The 12,375-nt window shown below is 39.4% G+C and overlaps 2 protein-coding genes across 9 annotated transcripts in view; both read right to left on the bottom strand.

Annotated features, from left to right (window-relative positions):
• The window catches only part of LOC144201315 (ephrin type-A receptor 4-A-like), a 48,328-nt gene that overhangs the window by 31,459 nt on the left and 4,494 nt on the right, over positions 1-12,375 (bottom strand). The gene's annotated exons all lie outside the window — the stretch shown is intronic.
• Positions 1,655-3,086, bottom strand: LOC144201317 (uncharacterized). The gene is made up of 4 exons (XM_077723835.1): positions 2,724-3,086; positions 2,540-2,648; positions 2,374-2,448; positions 1,655-1,851 (listed from the first exon to the last, which is right to left on the bottom strand). Exons 1-4 carry the CDS (start codon positions 2,797-2,799, stop codon positions 1,791-1,793), a joined length of 321 nt encoding a protein of 106 aa, XP_077579961.1. The 5' UTR covers positions 2,800-3,086; the 3' UTR covers positions 1,655-1,790.

Raw genomic sequence — 12,375 nt, 5'->3', positions numbered from 1 at the left:
TAGCATCATTGGGACGTCTATCGCTGTCGATGGCAGTAAAAGAACAAAACTCTGTTTCTAAAAGTGCAGTCTGATTTCAGAAGGTGTTTTTTTTTCTTCTTTTTCTTTTCTTTTGCGGGAGTTCTCATGCACCCTCGCCTTTCTTTTGGCCCAAGCCCACGCAGGTGACCAGAGGGGGCTTTGTGTGGGTGGACAACTCAATGGTGATCCCTTCTTATTATGCTCAGCCTCACACCCCCTAAAAAAAAAAAAAAAAAACACACAACCCACTCGGCTTTTCACACCCACCAAGTAAAAAAAAAAATCCCTGCTTTGATATTTGCCACGAGTTCTTAAATATTGAACTTACTACATTCATTTTGACATAAGACAAGTGTATAAATAAATATACACCCATACATATATATGTACACATGTATGTGTGTGTGTATGTGTATGTGTATGTGTATATATATATATATATATATATATATATATATATATATATATATATATATATATATATATATATATATATATATATATATATATATATATATATATATATATATATATATATAGAGAGAGAGAGAGAGAGAGAGAGAGAGAGAGAGAGAGAGATACATATATACACACATGTATACATATACATATATACCTATATATATATAGATATATATATATATATTTGGAAATACATGTCTGCACGACACTGCCCTCAGCTGGCCATGAATGCCAACAACACAATTTCTTGTCAATGTAGGCTGTGAACCACTGCACAATTTTAAAAAATGCATTATAAAGTACATTTGACGGTGACAGATGTCTAATCAAAAAGTAAACAAACACTCTTGAAAAGAATTCACTACTCATTTGTATCTCCCTTTCAAACTGCAAAATGTTTCCCCTTTCCGTACACGCTACATCTTTTTAGCACCCAGGCAAGCTTAGAACAATAAAAAAAAAAAATCTCCCTCTAAAGTATCCCGTAAACCTTTCAGAACAACACTCTGCGCTCCTATTAGCAACCATCATGGCGCAATTAAAGAAATTGCCATTTGGAGGTCAAAAATCTACGGGGGCGCAATTATGCTAATCGTCAACGGCGCGGCGCTCAATTCGCCAGCCATTAATGTTGAATAATTACGACTTTCAAGGCAAAGCATCATTGCGATTAATGGAGATTGCTTTTTAAAACGTAACCCTTGTGGCTGGGTCGGAAATGGCAGCCGTTTGCGGCCTGAAAAAAAGAAAAAAAAACCTGGCACATCAGCTGCCTTTTAATGCTAAATGAGTCGTCCTTCCTCCGAGCTCATGCTAATGTGTGGAGAAGGCGAGCGCTGTGCTATTTTTTGTTAGCCGCGGGGCGCCGTGACGCTCCAGTCACGCAATGTGACTCCTCCTCACAGCGCCCCCGCTGCAGTAACTCGGAACGACCACCGGGCGGCAAAAGAGATCCGTCGGCTAACCAATGACGGCACTCGTGTCGAAATGCGGACAAAAACGGCGAGCTCGAAAAAAACACGGGTCAAAGGTCAAATTCATTGTTGTCAAGGGCCACATTGTTAAATATGGTTTCCCTCATTATGTATTTGCGCCAACATTTTAATTTAGACTTTGGTTCTAAATAAATAAATATTAAACATTGTGGTAACAAACAGAACTAACCAATTGCTCAAATTGGACATTTTTATTTATTCTTCTTATATTTGATTACAATATACTGATGAACAGGTAAAGATTGCAAATAAAATAGCAGACGTATAAATACAAATGATGCCAATAAATATTAAATTAAAAATATGTCATGATTATGAAGCGGTTGTATTTGTTTCCGTGCGAAGGTGCAAAGCTTGGGCTTTCCGTGCTTGCCTGTAAAAAAACAAACAAAAGTTATTTTTAACTGATATTTATTCCTCTATTCTCCACTTATTTTATTGTTTCTTGCCAGTATGCAAGAAAAAAAACCCTGAATCATGCTAATTAGCACAAGGCTAACACCGGTTGCTAGCAGTGTCAATTTATGTACTCCTAAAATTGTGAATGCTAAATGCTAATAAAGGCTATCTAAGTTATAAATATATGCTCACATCATTTTTCTTACTGCAATATTGCAGAATTTGAAGATAAACTGACAAATTATCCCTCTTACAGGCATTTTATGCTCTTCTAAAAGCTCAAAGTTAGCGCTAAAAGTGCTATTGCTTAACATAGCATCTCCAAAAATGATTCCGCAACACATTAAACATTATTTCTCCAATGACTCGATTCTAAAAGCAAATGTATCGATAGCCTAATCCACGACATTGATAAATTTTTTGATATTGTGCTAGCTTTTGATAGCCTAGCTAACGTTATCGTCTTACATTCGGGATAACAAAAAGATCTACTTACTCTATCTCCTTGAGTTTGTGGATGATCCAGTCTTGCTTCCAATGGCTGCAAACTTCACCCTCCGTGGTCTCAAATCTGAATGGCGAGTCAAAAACACCCCTGAAAATCCCAAACGGGCTACCCCCCAAATCGAAAATCACAATGGAGGACCCCCCGTTCTCCTTACACAACTGCCTGGATACAAGGAAGGTTCTTCCTCTGGATCCTGTAGCCAATGATAGGAGCGCTAATATGGCCTAAGGTGCTCTTGGTACAGCAATTTGTGATCTTAATTCCTGTTCCCCATGTGACAAAAAAAATGGATTTCATCATGAAACAATTAAACGGCTTTAGCGAAAATCGGGACTTACCGGGGCCCGCGGCGACCAATGCCAGGTAACCCATGAGGAAAGCCACGAATGGCAGTTTTGCGGATGGCAATTGCATGATTGTTTGGAGAAAGCTGATTTTTTTAGATGTGATTTTTTTAGGGTCTGGTTGATGGCTTTTATGGGCGAAAAAGAGGAAGCTGAAAGCAGGGGGTGACGTGTATCATTTCCCGTGATTTCATCATTACTCTCGTTGTTCTATTCAAACTCATTCATCATGACGCTCGGACGTGGATGGTAAACGTTCGATTAGGTTTAAAAATACTTCCTTTGGGTTTTTTTTTTGCCATCTTTAGTGACAATACCTCACAATTTTTGATGCATGATTCTGTTAGTTAATTTTTTTTTTTTAAAGATTAAATTAGATAACTTTATTTATCCTGTAATTGGGATGTTTCACTGTCATAGTAGCAAGAGGGTGAGAATACAGACACAGAAAAATTGGAAGTGTAAATATATATATGTATACACATATATAAATGTACAATAATGTTATGTTCAATAATATGTAGTGTAGTTTTATGAAATGAATCATTAATGGCATTAAGTATTCTGCTATGTAAATTTTATGACCACAATATTATTAACATTTCAGAGTGACACGCTGTATTTAAAAAACCAACAACAACAACCATAGTCCATAACTTATCTATGCATAAAAATGTCAGAATTTCTAGCGGTGAACCAAAGTCACATGTTCCACTGCAAGATTTGCAGTGCCTTATTAAATAAATCAAACTTAAAAGTTGTCTTGTCTGGGACCAATTGTCTTGGTGGTGGTGTCCAATCATTTGATTGCGAAATCCAAATGGTGCCATTGGAATCTTGATGATTCCGGCAAAAAAAAAAAAACGCGCACGAGCTAATCAAATGTCAATGTGTCATACTGTATGATTTTGAATCAAAACATAAAGAGGAAGGAAGGACATCCTGTGGCTTTCATCGCCAACATCCCCCACGTGTTGACTCATGACTCAGATAAAACTAGCCTGGACATGCCTAGCCATTGGATTGGACGTTCATTTTTTTAATACGGTTTGATTGATTTGGGGCTAATTAGCAACACACAAAAAATAAGAAAAAACATTCAATGCCTTTGGCTATTATAAAATGTCTAATTATCCCGTCAAAATAAGGAAACGAAAAACTTATTTGGAAAATGATGAGTCAGCAAAAACGAAAACTTTCAACATGTTAAAGGAAAATAAACATTGCTTGATTTTTGCAGTTTTGACACCAAATGAATATTTCAATGCGACTTATAATCCGAAAAACATTCACTCATTCATTCATTTCTAGACCAACTGTCATGGGGGTGCTGGAGCCTATCCCAGCTTAGTTTGAGCCCCCAATGGAAGACGCCCTGAATCACTGGACAGCCAATCGTAGGGCACAAGGACACAAATAACCAATTAGTCATAGCAAGAGTGCCTTTAGCATACAACTAGCCTAGCATGCATGTTTTTGGAATGTGGGAGAAAACCTGAGTACCCACACAGTGTGGAACGATCTGGGATCAAACCCCTGACCCCAGCACTGCGAGGCCAATGCGAAAAACCACTCCTCCAGCAGGCCGCCAAGTCTGAAAATTTTGAGTACTGCAACAAAACAATGACTATACAGTAATCACTCGATTATGGCGGTTAATGTAGACCAGACATGGCCACAATAAACTCAAAAGAGGCTTCTGAATTTTCACATTTTTATGAATTTACAAAAAAATAATTACCCTATTAAAAAAATCTGCAATGTAGGGAAGCTGTGATATTCGAGGGATTACTGTAAACCTGCCACACAGCCTTTCAATGACAAAGCGAGACAACTATTCACTCCATCAAGTTTCCTGGCAGAGTGACAAATCTAGCAGCGATTTAGTTTGATCTGACATCCATCTTCAAGTGATGGCGTTGTGGTGTGTCAATACAGCAAAAGTGACAAACACCCACAGGCGCTCTCCCCCCCGAATTTCCTGAATGGTTGTGTTTGTGAATGACTTATTCCAATTCCTTGAAAAGCAGAAGCCACACAAAGGAAGGAAGTCATCACTAAAAAATCAGGACTGACCGACTTCTGTAAACCTTGTCATGGGATTTGTGAATGAATGAGTGAGTGAAGCCACACTTTCGTTTTAAAGGAACAGAAATTGCGGCATAATTGAAGACTGTATTGGATCATAAGATAGATTGTTTGGCTTGAATCTGTGCTCATGTAATATGTAAAAATCCAAACTGGTCCAACATGGTTCGTCACACTCAATTTGGTTAGCAGACTACATTTAAATCTCCAGTTTATTTTTAGCCATAAAAAGCTAACATCATAATAGCACAATACTAGACGCCCTATCGATTTTGACCATGAAAATTGCCAAGTTCATTCATTCGAAAATAACCCCTAAAAAATGAATAGCGATTCACAAAAAAATCTACATTAAGAATCCCACCAAAACATCCCAATGTAACATCTCCAAAATGGCCGTTTCTAGTTAAAATTTCCTTTCAAATTCCTCAAAAGAACCAATCAAAAATCCCAATAGGATCCTATTTTGTCCAGACAAGCCCTGCCCTACTCACTATCATTTCAAACGAGTACAAATCCCTCCTTCCCTGATTAATATTTCAATTAGCAAAGTCATTTCCCAGAGGTTGAAATGAAACTGACCTCCCGTTTGGATCGCTATTGACCCCAACGCACAAAGCCTCCATTACGTCAATAATTGACGTGAAGCGAACCCCCATTAGCATAAACATTAGCATAGACGTCACTCCGGTGGCTTTGGACGTCTCGTGACAAGTGATGGACGGCGGACCCGGCGCCTCTGGCACACGGTCCAGAGGACGCTAAAGTCTAATCAATATATGCTTTAATTAGAATACCTACGCTTCTTCACGCTCGGTCGGCGAGCAATGCCGCAGCTGATCCGTCGAGATCATTTCTGAAGCGCTAGCTTTTCACCGCCTCAGTAACTTGTCTCTTTTTTTTTGCCAATGCCATTATAGACAGCAAATTGTCCTCCCCTCCCTTTAGATTGGTTAAAATGGGTCGATTAGTAGAGGTGGAGGGTCAATTTTGGATTCAAACTCTGGCTTTTTTTTGTTAACTTGTCATTGTTTGCGCTGAACGTGGAGAAAAGTGGCACTAAAATATGAAATCTCGGGCTAATCTGTAGTTAAAAATGGATCGGATGTCTATTTTTTATCTATGATGGTTTAATTTTGAGGGAAAACTACCACACTGGAAATATTTAAATGGCCGCCATGATGTCAACAATGAGCTATTTGAACACAAATGGTTAACTTGCAGACGGAATGCGTTAATTCAAATGATCGGTCAATCATTAATATTAAATGGATATTCTAATAATATGACTTCATGTTTACAATAAAAGTGTAGTAAATACTACTTAAGTATTACTACACAGAATGTGATTTATTGCAATTAATCGCACAGTTCCATATTCTAACTGCAGATTAACTCATTGATTCCCATTGAATGGTCGCCAGTTTCTCACTACTATACAACCAATTATTCCATCGATGACCGCCAAAGAAATAATCCAGATTATTTGAAAACATGGCAGTCAGTATACATTGAAAATAAACATTGTGTAAATGACTACTTTGAATTGATTATAGCAAGAGTGCAGGATAACTTGATGAATAACATAATCCGGCAAACACCATTTAATTCTTTACATTATAGTGCAATTCTGCCATGTTAATCTGGGATTAGCGTTTTTTTTTTGTCCTTTAAAAATGCATGAAATGTTGCTGCACCAAGACATAATGCTATATTGAATATGTAAACGCGGCTAATGCCACTGGATGGCGAGCTTCCTCCACAGCCGACTGCCGACTTGCCGTGCTCAACGAGGGAGGCGTCCAAATATAGCGAAATGCTTGAGAGGGAGGGATAAAAATATAACCTAATGTCACTGGAGGCTATGGCTGAAATGACTTTGCTTTTCATGTCAGATGATTTCAAGCAATTTAGACCTGTTTCGCTACATGACGGTAGTGGGCTTTAGGGTATGGTGTCAAACTCGAGGCCCGGGGGCCAGATCTGGCCCCGCCGCGTCATATTGGGCGGCCCGCGAAAGTCAATTATGTGATTTCGCGCTAAAATAAAATGTCCTTAGTCCTTATATCTGAAAATCCTTTTTTGCCTTTAAAATATACCTAAGTTAATAATAATAAGGTCATGTTTTTTCCAATCCTAGTTTACTTGCTGTTGACAGGTCGCTAGACGTCCAATCCATTTTGATTGGAATGAACATGTTTTGAGTGGTTGGGGCACAAGGCTCACAGTTCTGGAGTCGAGGGTTCGATCCCAGTTGGGTCCTCACTGTGTGGAGTTTGCATGTTCTTCTGAGCTTACGTGGGTTTTCTCTGGGTACTCCGGTTTCCCACATCCCAAAAACATGCATGCTAGGCTAACTGGTTGAACAGCTTGATAAGCGGTTCGGAAAATGAATGAACGAATTGAAAACATGATGTCGTGAAGCAAAAATATTGCTTCTGACTTGTTTAAAACTTTGTGATGGCAAAAAAAATAAAACATTTGAAATGACAGCTCTGATCCTGAGCTTTATATTCCGATCCAATCATCTCCTGCCAAAGTAGCAAAGTAGAATCTAATCCATTGTGACATCTAGGAATATAAATGCCATGATTAATAACCGTGACAGAGATAGCAATAATGATAATAATCATTATTCGAAACTTCATTTATTACACTTGTCAAAGGGAAAAGTGGTCCACTCTGGCGATTTATTACGCCGCTTCCATAAATCAGATCTTATTGATCCTTACAATGAAATTGGTTTTCTACCACTGTTCGGCATGCACTTACAAAAAAGAACGATGTATAATGAGTACAATTACAAAATGTACTTAAGCGTTTTATCTCCTAGTTTAGTATTCATTTTGGCTTTCATGAAACTAGACGAATATATAATACAAGAATGTGAAGTTTAACTTGGTGCTTGTAGATAATAAGATAATCAACCATGAGAATATGAATATTAAAAAAGAAAAAGACGGAAAAGTATTGCTACAAGCACAAAGTTTGACATTTACGAAGCAGACATGGCCAATGAATTTAATCCTGCGCTCTATGATTTATGGACGATTCCTCGACAAGACCCTCCCAGGGTTTTTTTTTTTTAATGATCAACGACGGCCATATTTTTTGGGATGGATCGGAATCACTCTGTAATTCTGGGGAAAAACGATAGGTAGAAAATTATGTATGGTAGAGGGTCGTTTAAGAAACATTGGTAAGAATCCTGTTTAAAAGAGAATTACACATTGTCTATTTTAACCAACATAGTACTTGTTAGCTCAATGCTAGCATATGATGGGAATTACTTAAGGCATGCTAGCAAATAGCATTGATGTTCTAACTCATCTATTTGCTGGGGGATTGTTGACCCCCAAAAACCTTTAGCTGATGAATAAAATAAGTTGATTTATTGCATTTTAAAACAAGTAGAAAATTACATTGACAGTAATTATGATAATTTGATTTCAATTTTTTATATATATTTTTCATCATTACATTATTATCTTATTGATTTACCCATATTGGCCTCAGAGTGGGTGATCTGGGTTCAAATCCAGGTAGGTCCACCTGTCTGGATTTTGCATGTTCTTTCCTGGCCTGTGTGGGTTTTCTTCGGGTACTCCGGTTTCCTCTCACAACCCAAAAACATACATGCTAGGCTAATTGGATGCTAAATTGTCCCTAGCTATGACTGTAATTGGTTGTTTGTCTCCTTATGCCCCCGCCTCTAGCCCAAAGTCAACTGGGATAGGCTCCAGCACCCCCTGCGACCCTAGTGAAGATAAAGCAGTTCAGAAAATGAGATGATATTTATTTACCCTACACAAAAGAATGTAGCAGAGGGGGAATTGTACTAAAAAATAATTGGCCTGACCTTTTATTGTCTATTTATTTGCTGTATAAAAAAATGAAAATAGTTGCTATAACGAGGCTGACAATGGAGGATTGTGACATTTTTCTACCTCTCGACAATGCATCGACCATCCCGTTAGTTGCCTATTCATTTCCAAATAATCCACAAACTCCCCCCGAAGGAAGCCGCGATGATTTTGACGGCGCTGCACAGTGAAAAAAGCACAGAAGATAAATATTTATTTGGATTTAGTGGACTTTTTACACCACCGCGGAGCTCATTTAAAATCTTAGCAGCTGCCGCGGATCCATAACTCCGTGTCACTGGCCAATCAATATCACACAGGCTCGTGCACGTGTGTGTACACACATCCTGCAAGCCCTCTCGCTTCTTTGCAAACATCAGATCAAGCGGATACACGCCAATGATCATCAGGGGCAGATGAACTCTCCGATCAATGTTTTTTGCTCTGAAGCAAGGGGGCATGGTGTCAAAGCGGTGGCTCGGGGGCCCGCTTGATTGCTCTCACTTCACGTTAACGAACACAAATGTCAAATTTGCATTGTCCCCCCCCAAGAAATCTATAAAATAATGAATAATACACATATAAGTTCATTGAAGTGACTATAAATATCTGTCTCTTATTAAATAAATCAAATAGAGTCTCCTTAACTATTTATTAAAAAGCAAAATTGAATATTAAAAAATTAAAGATTAAATTAAAGATACAAATGAAAATATAGAAAAGAATATGAAAAATTTAATATTTTTTGTATTTGGATTTGTCAATAAATAAAAAGATACAAATGAAAATATAGAAAAAATACACAAAATGTAATATTTGATGTATTTGGATTAGTCAATAAAGAAAAATATAGAGAAAATATAGAAAAAAATACGTAAAATTGAATATTTTATGTATTTGGATTTGTCAATAAATAAAAGATAATGAAAATATAGAAAAATATGACTGTTTCGCTCTGGTATGCACGGTTGCTATGACGATATCTTTTAAATATCAACATGCAATTCCCCAAACTACAACTTAGCAAAATGATTTACTGATCTCACCCTCTTCTTTACAGACTAAAAAATTCAGACGGGTGGACGTCATAGCGGCCTTCCAAAGGGAACCGTAACTACCACGTGATGACTCCACCAGGAATTATGCGGGTGTCTAACCAGCTGGTGTTCGCGCCCTATCGACAATATTAAGACAGCGCTCAAATCGCTGTAAGTATTCCCCAAGCGACTTTGCGCTTTAGTGGACTGCAGTGACAAGAGAGGACCCCCCGTCGGAGCCCCCCCCCGCTGGGCTCGGGAGACAAAGACAAGTACCCGTGTTGCCAAACACGGGCGCCACTCATCACCCAGGGGTCAGGAACTCCCAATAATCTAGCCCAAACAGGAGGACACACACACACACACTTGGGGATTTACGGATTTTTTATATGACCCTGCTTAACCCGGGAAGGGAGGGGGGGGGGGGAGAAGAACGTGGAGAATGAAGACGGGAAAAAAATGGCGTGGCGTGCGTTTGACCTGGTGAAAAACGCCGAAAGTAGAATTTGATGGTTTGGAAATGGAACAGAGCGTGGGATCAAAGCGGACAAATGAGGAGATAGATGAAGAGCGAGTCATTAAAATTGAGCGGCGTGCTCTAAAAGGAGACACGCACGCTTTGATCCTCTTCTAATTTTGGATTTTCAGGCCTTCTCGCAGGGCAAAAATGGAGAAAAATGACCGCCCGGGACATCCATCAGTAGGATTCTCACCTGCTTGCAAGTCTGGCTCTTTCTACTGTCAATGGCGGTGATCGATGCGCAATCACGCCACGTCCAATCGTCCTTCTGCTGTGAATTCAAATGAGTTTGTCCCTACTCTCCAACTTACATGGGTTTTCTCCGGGTATACCGGTTTCCTGCTAGGCTAATTGGGTGCTATATTGTCCCTAGTGATTGGTTGTCTGTGTCCTTGTGCCTTGTGACTGGCTGGCCACCGACTCAGGTTGTCCGTTGACTGGTTCTGGGATATGCTCCAGCACCCCATTGAGAAAATGAAAGTTAATCTGACCCTAATTGTACTTCATACACTTTTTTAAAAAAAAATCCACTTCCTCATTCCCCTACTGGTGACTCCGCCTCCAAAACAACCGTTCAATGTCTTCTCAAGGACACAATGACTGGTCTCAGGATCGTATCTCCACCCCATTGATTGAAAAACAGCATTTTACCTTCCACCAAAAAAAAAAGAAAGAAAGAAATCTCTCTCCTCTCATTGGCTAAAGATGAAAACACGTAAACGCATCCACCCTCAAGACAGATTCATGTGAATGGAGACGATTGGACGACGAGCGTCTAGGACAAACAAGAGTTGAGAGGCTGAGAGAAAGAAAAAAAATTAAAAGCCATCCGGTAAAGTACACGTCCAGACCACGCATGAGAAAGACGGAAACGAGAATGACGAATGGTGGGAAAGGAAAGCGCCGACGAGACGGCCCGTCAATCCGATTAGGAGCCAATCATTTGTCAGAGAATTGCTTTGACCTGAAACCTGGCAGATCACATTCTCAACACACACACACTTATACACACGCATTCCCAGATGCACTCAGCATCACTTCCACACTTGCATGGAGATAAATGTGTCTCGCTTGCGTGCAGACTGCTGGTGTTAAGTGTGTATTAGAGTGGGCCGGCCTCTGTGTGAGTGAGTGTAAGTAAGCCAATGAGTAATGAGCGAGTGATGGATAGTGCACATTTGGGCTTTTTGGCAAAGGGTCGGATGTCGAAAACAAGGATAGAACAGCGCTTTTAAGTCCTTATTCGGTGAAAGTGTGACTTTTCTCATTTAATTTCATTCATTTCCCATAAGCTTCTATATGGTGGACCTTGGAGTTGTTTCTATCCGTCTCGCTCAGCTGTCTGTCTGCCTCTTAGTAATGGAGCTAATTTGTTTAGCGCGCAAAGAGTGTTTGTCCATTAGAGTAAGCGTGTCTATGGCTCGACAGATGGTGACAAATCACAATGTGTGTGTGTGTGTGTGTGTGTTGTTTTTTCGGATCTGCAAGGGAAGGTTGGCGGAGAAAAATCAGTTTTCGGGCCATTGGCGGGCATGAGCTGACAGCTCCTTAGCCAAGCATGCATATTTTGGGGCTGTGGGAGGAATCTGGACTACCCGGAAAAGACCTACACAAGCCCGGGGAGAACATGGAAACTCTACACTGTGAGGACCCCCCTGGAATTGAACCCTGGACCTCAGAGCTGCGAGCCTGACGCACTAATCGATCACTAGCCATTCTAAAATGAGTTTTACAGAATTTTTCCAATTTTTTATGTTGAAGTTACAACTGCCACCGTGAAAATGATTGAATTTTGATAGACCATTTTGGATCATGAGTAGAACATTGATCAATCATCATGTCTTGAGATTCTGAGAAATTTTGACAGCCTGAGAATGAAGAGCACACAAAACAGCTATTTCACTTAAACACACAAAATGGAGGATGAAAACAGGAGTGGTTGTTATAAAATAAATAAAAAAAGCCCAGCAAAGCAGATGTAATTTGAAGAAAATGGCTTTAAAGTGAAATTCTGTAAGCTGGAGACCAATATTGGTCACATGAATTCACACTGACAAACACGCAAATGGCTAATTGGCCATTGGAAGATGCTGTCGCCGAAAGAAACGGCATTTAGGTGAATTGTAAAAGATGCTTGG

This window comes from Stigmatopora nigra, chromosome 9, assembly GCF_051989575.1.
Source record: "Stigmatopora nigra isolate UIUO_SnigA chromosome 9, RoL_Snig_1.1, whole genome shotgun sequence".
In the NCBI taxonomy this organism is placed as follows: Eukaryota; Metazoa; Chordata; class Actinopteri; order Syngnathiformes; family Syngnathidae; genus Stigmatopora; species Stigmatopora nigra.
Note: the sequence above shows the minus strand (reverse complement) of the source record. Positions and strands in the feature narration are given on the sequence as shown.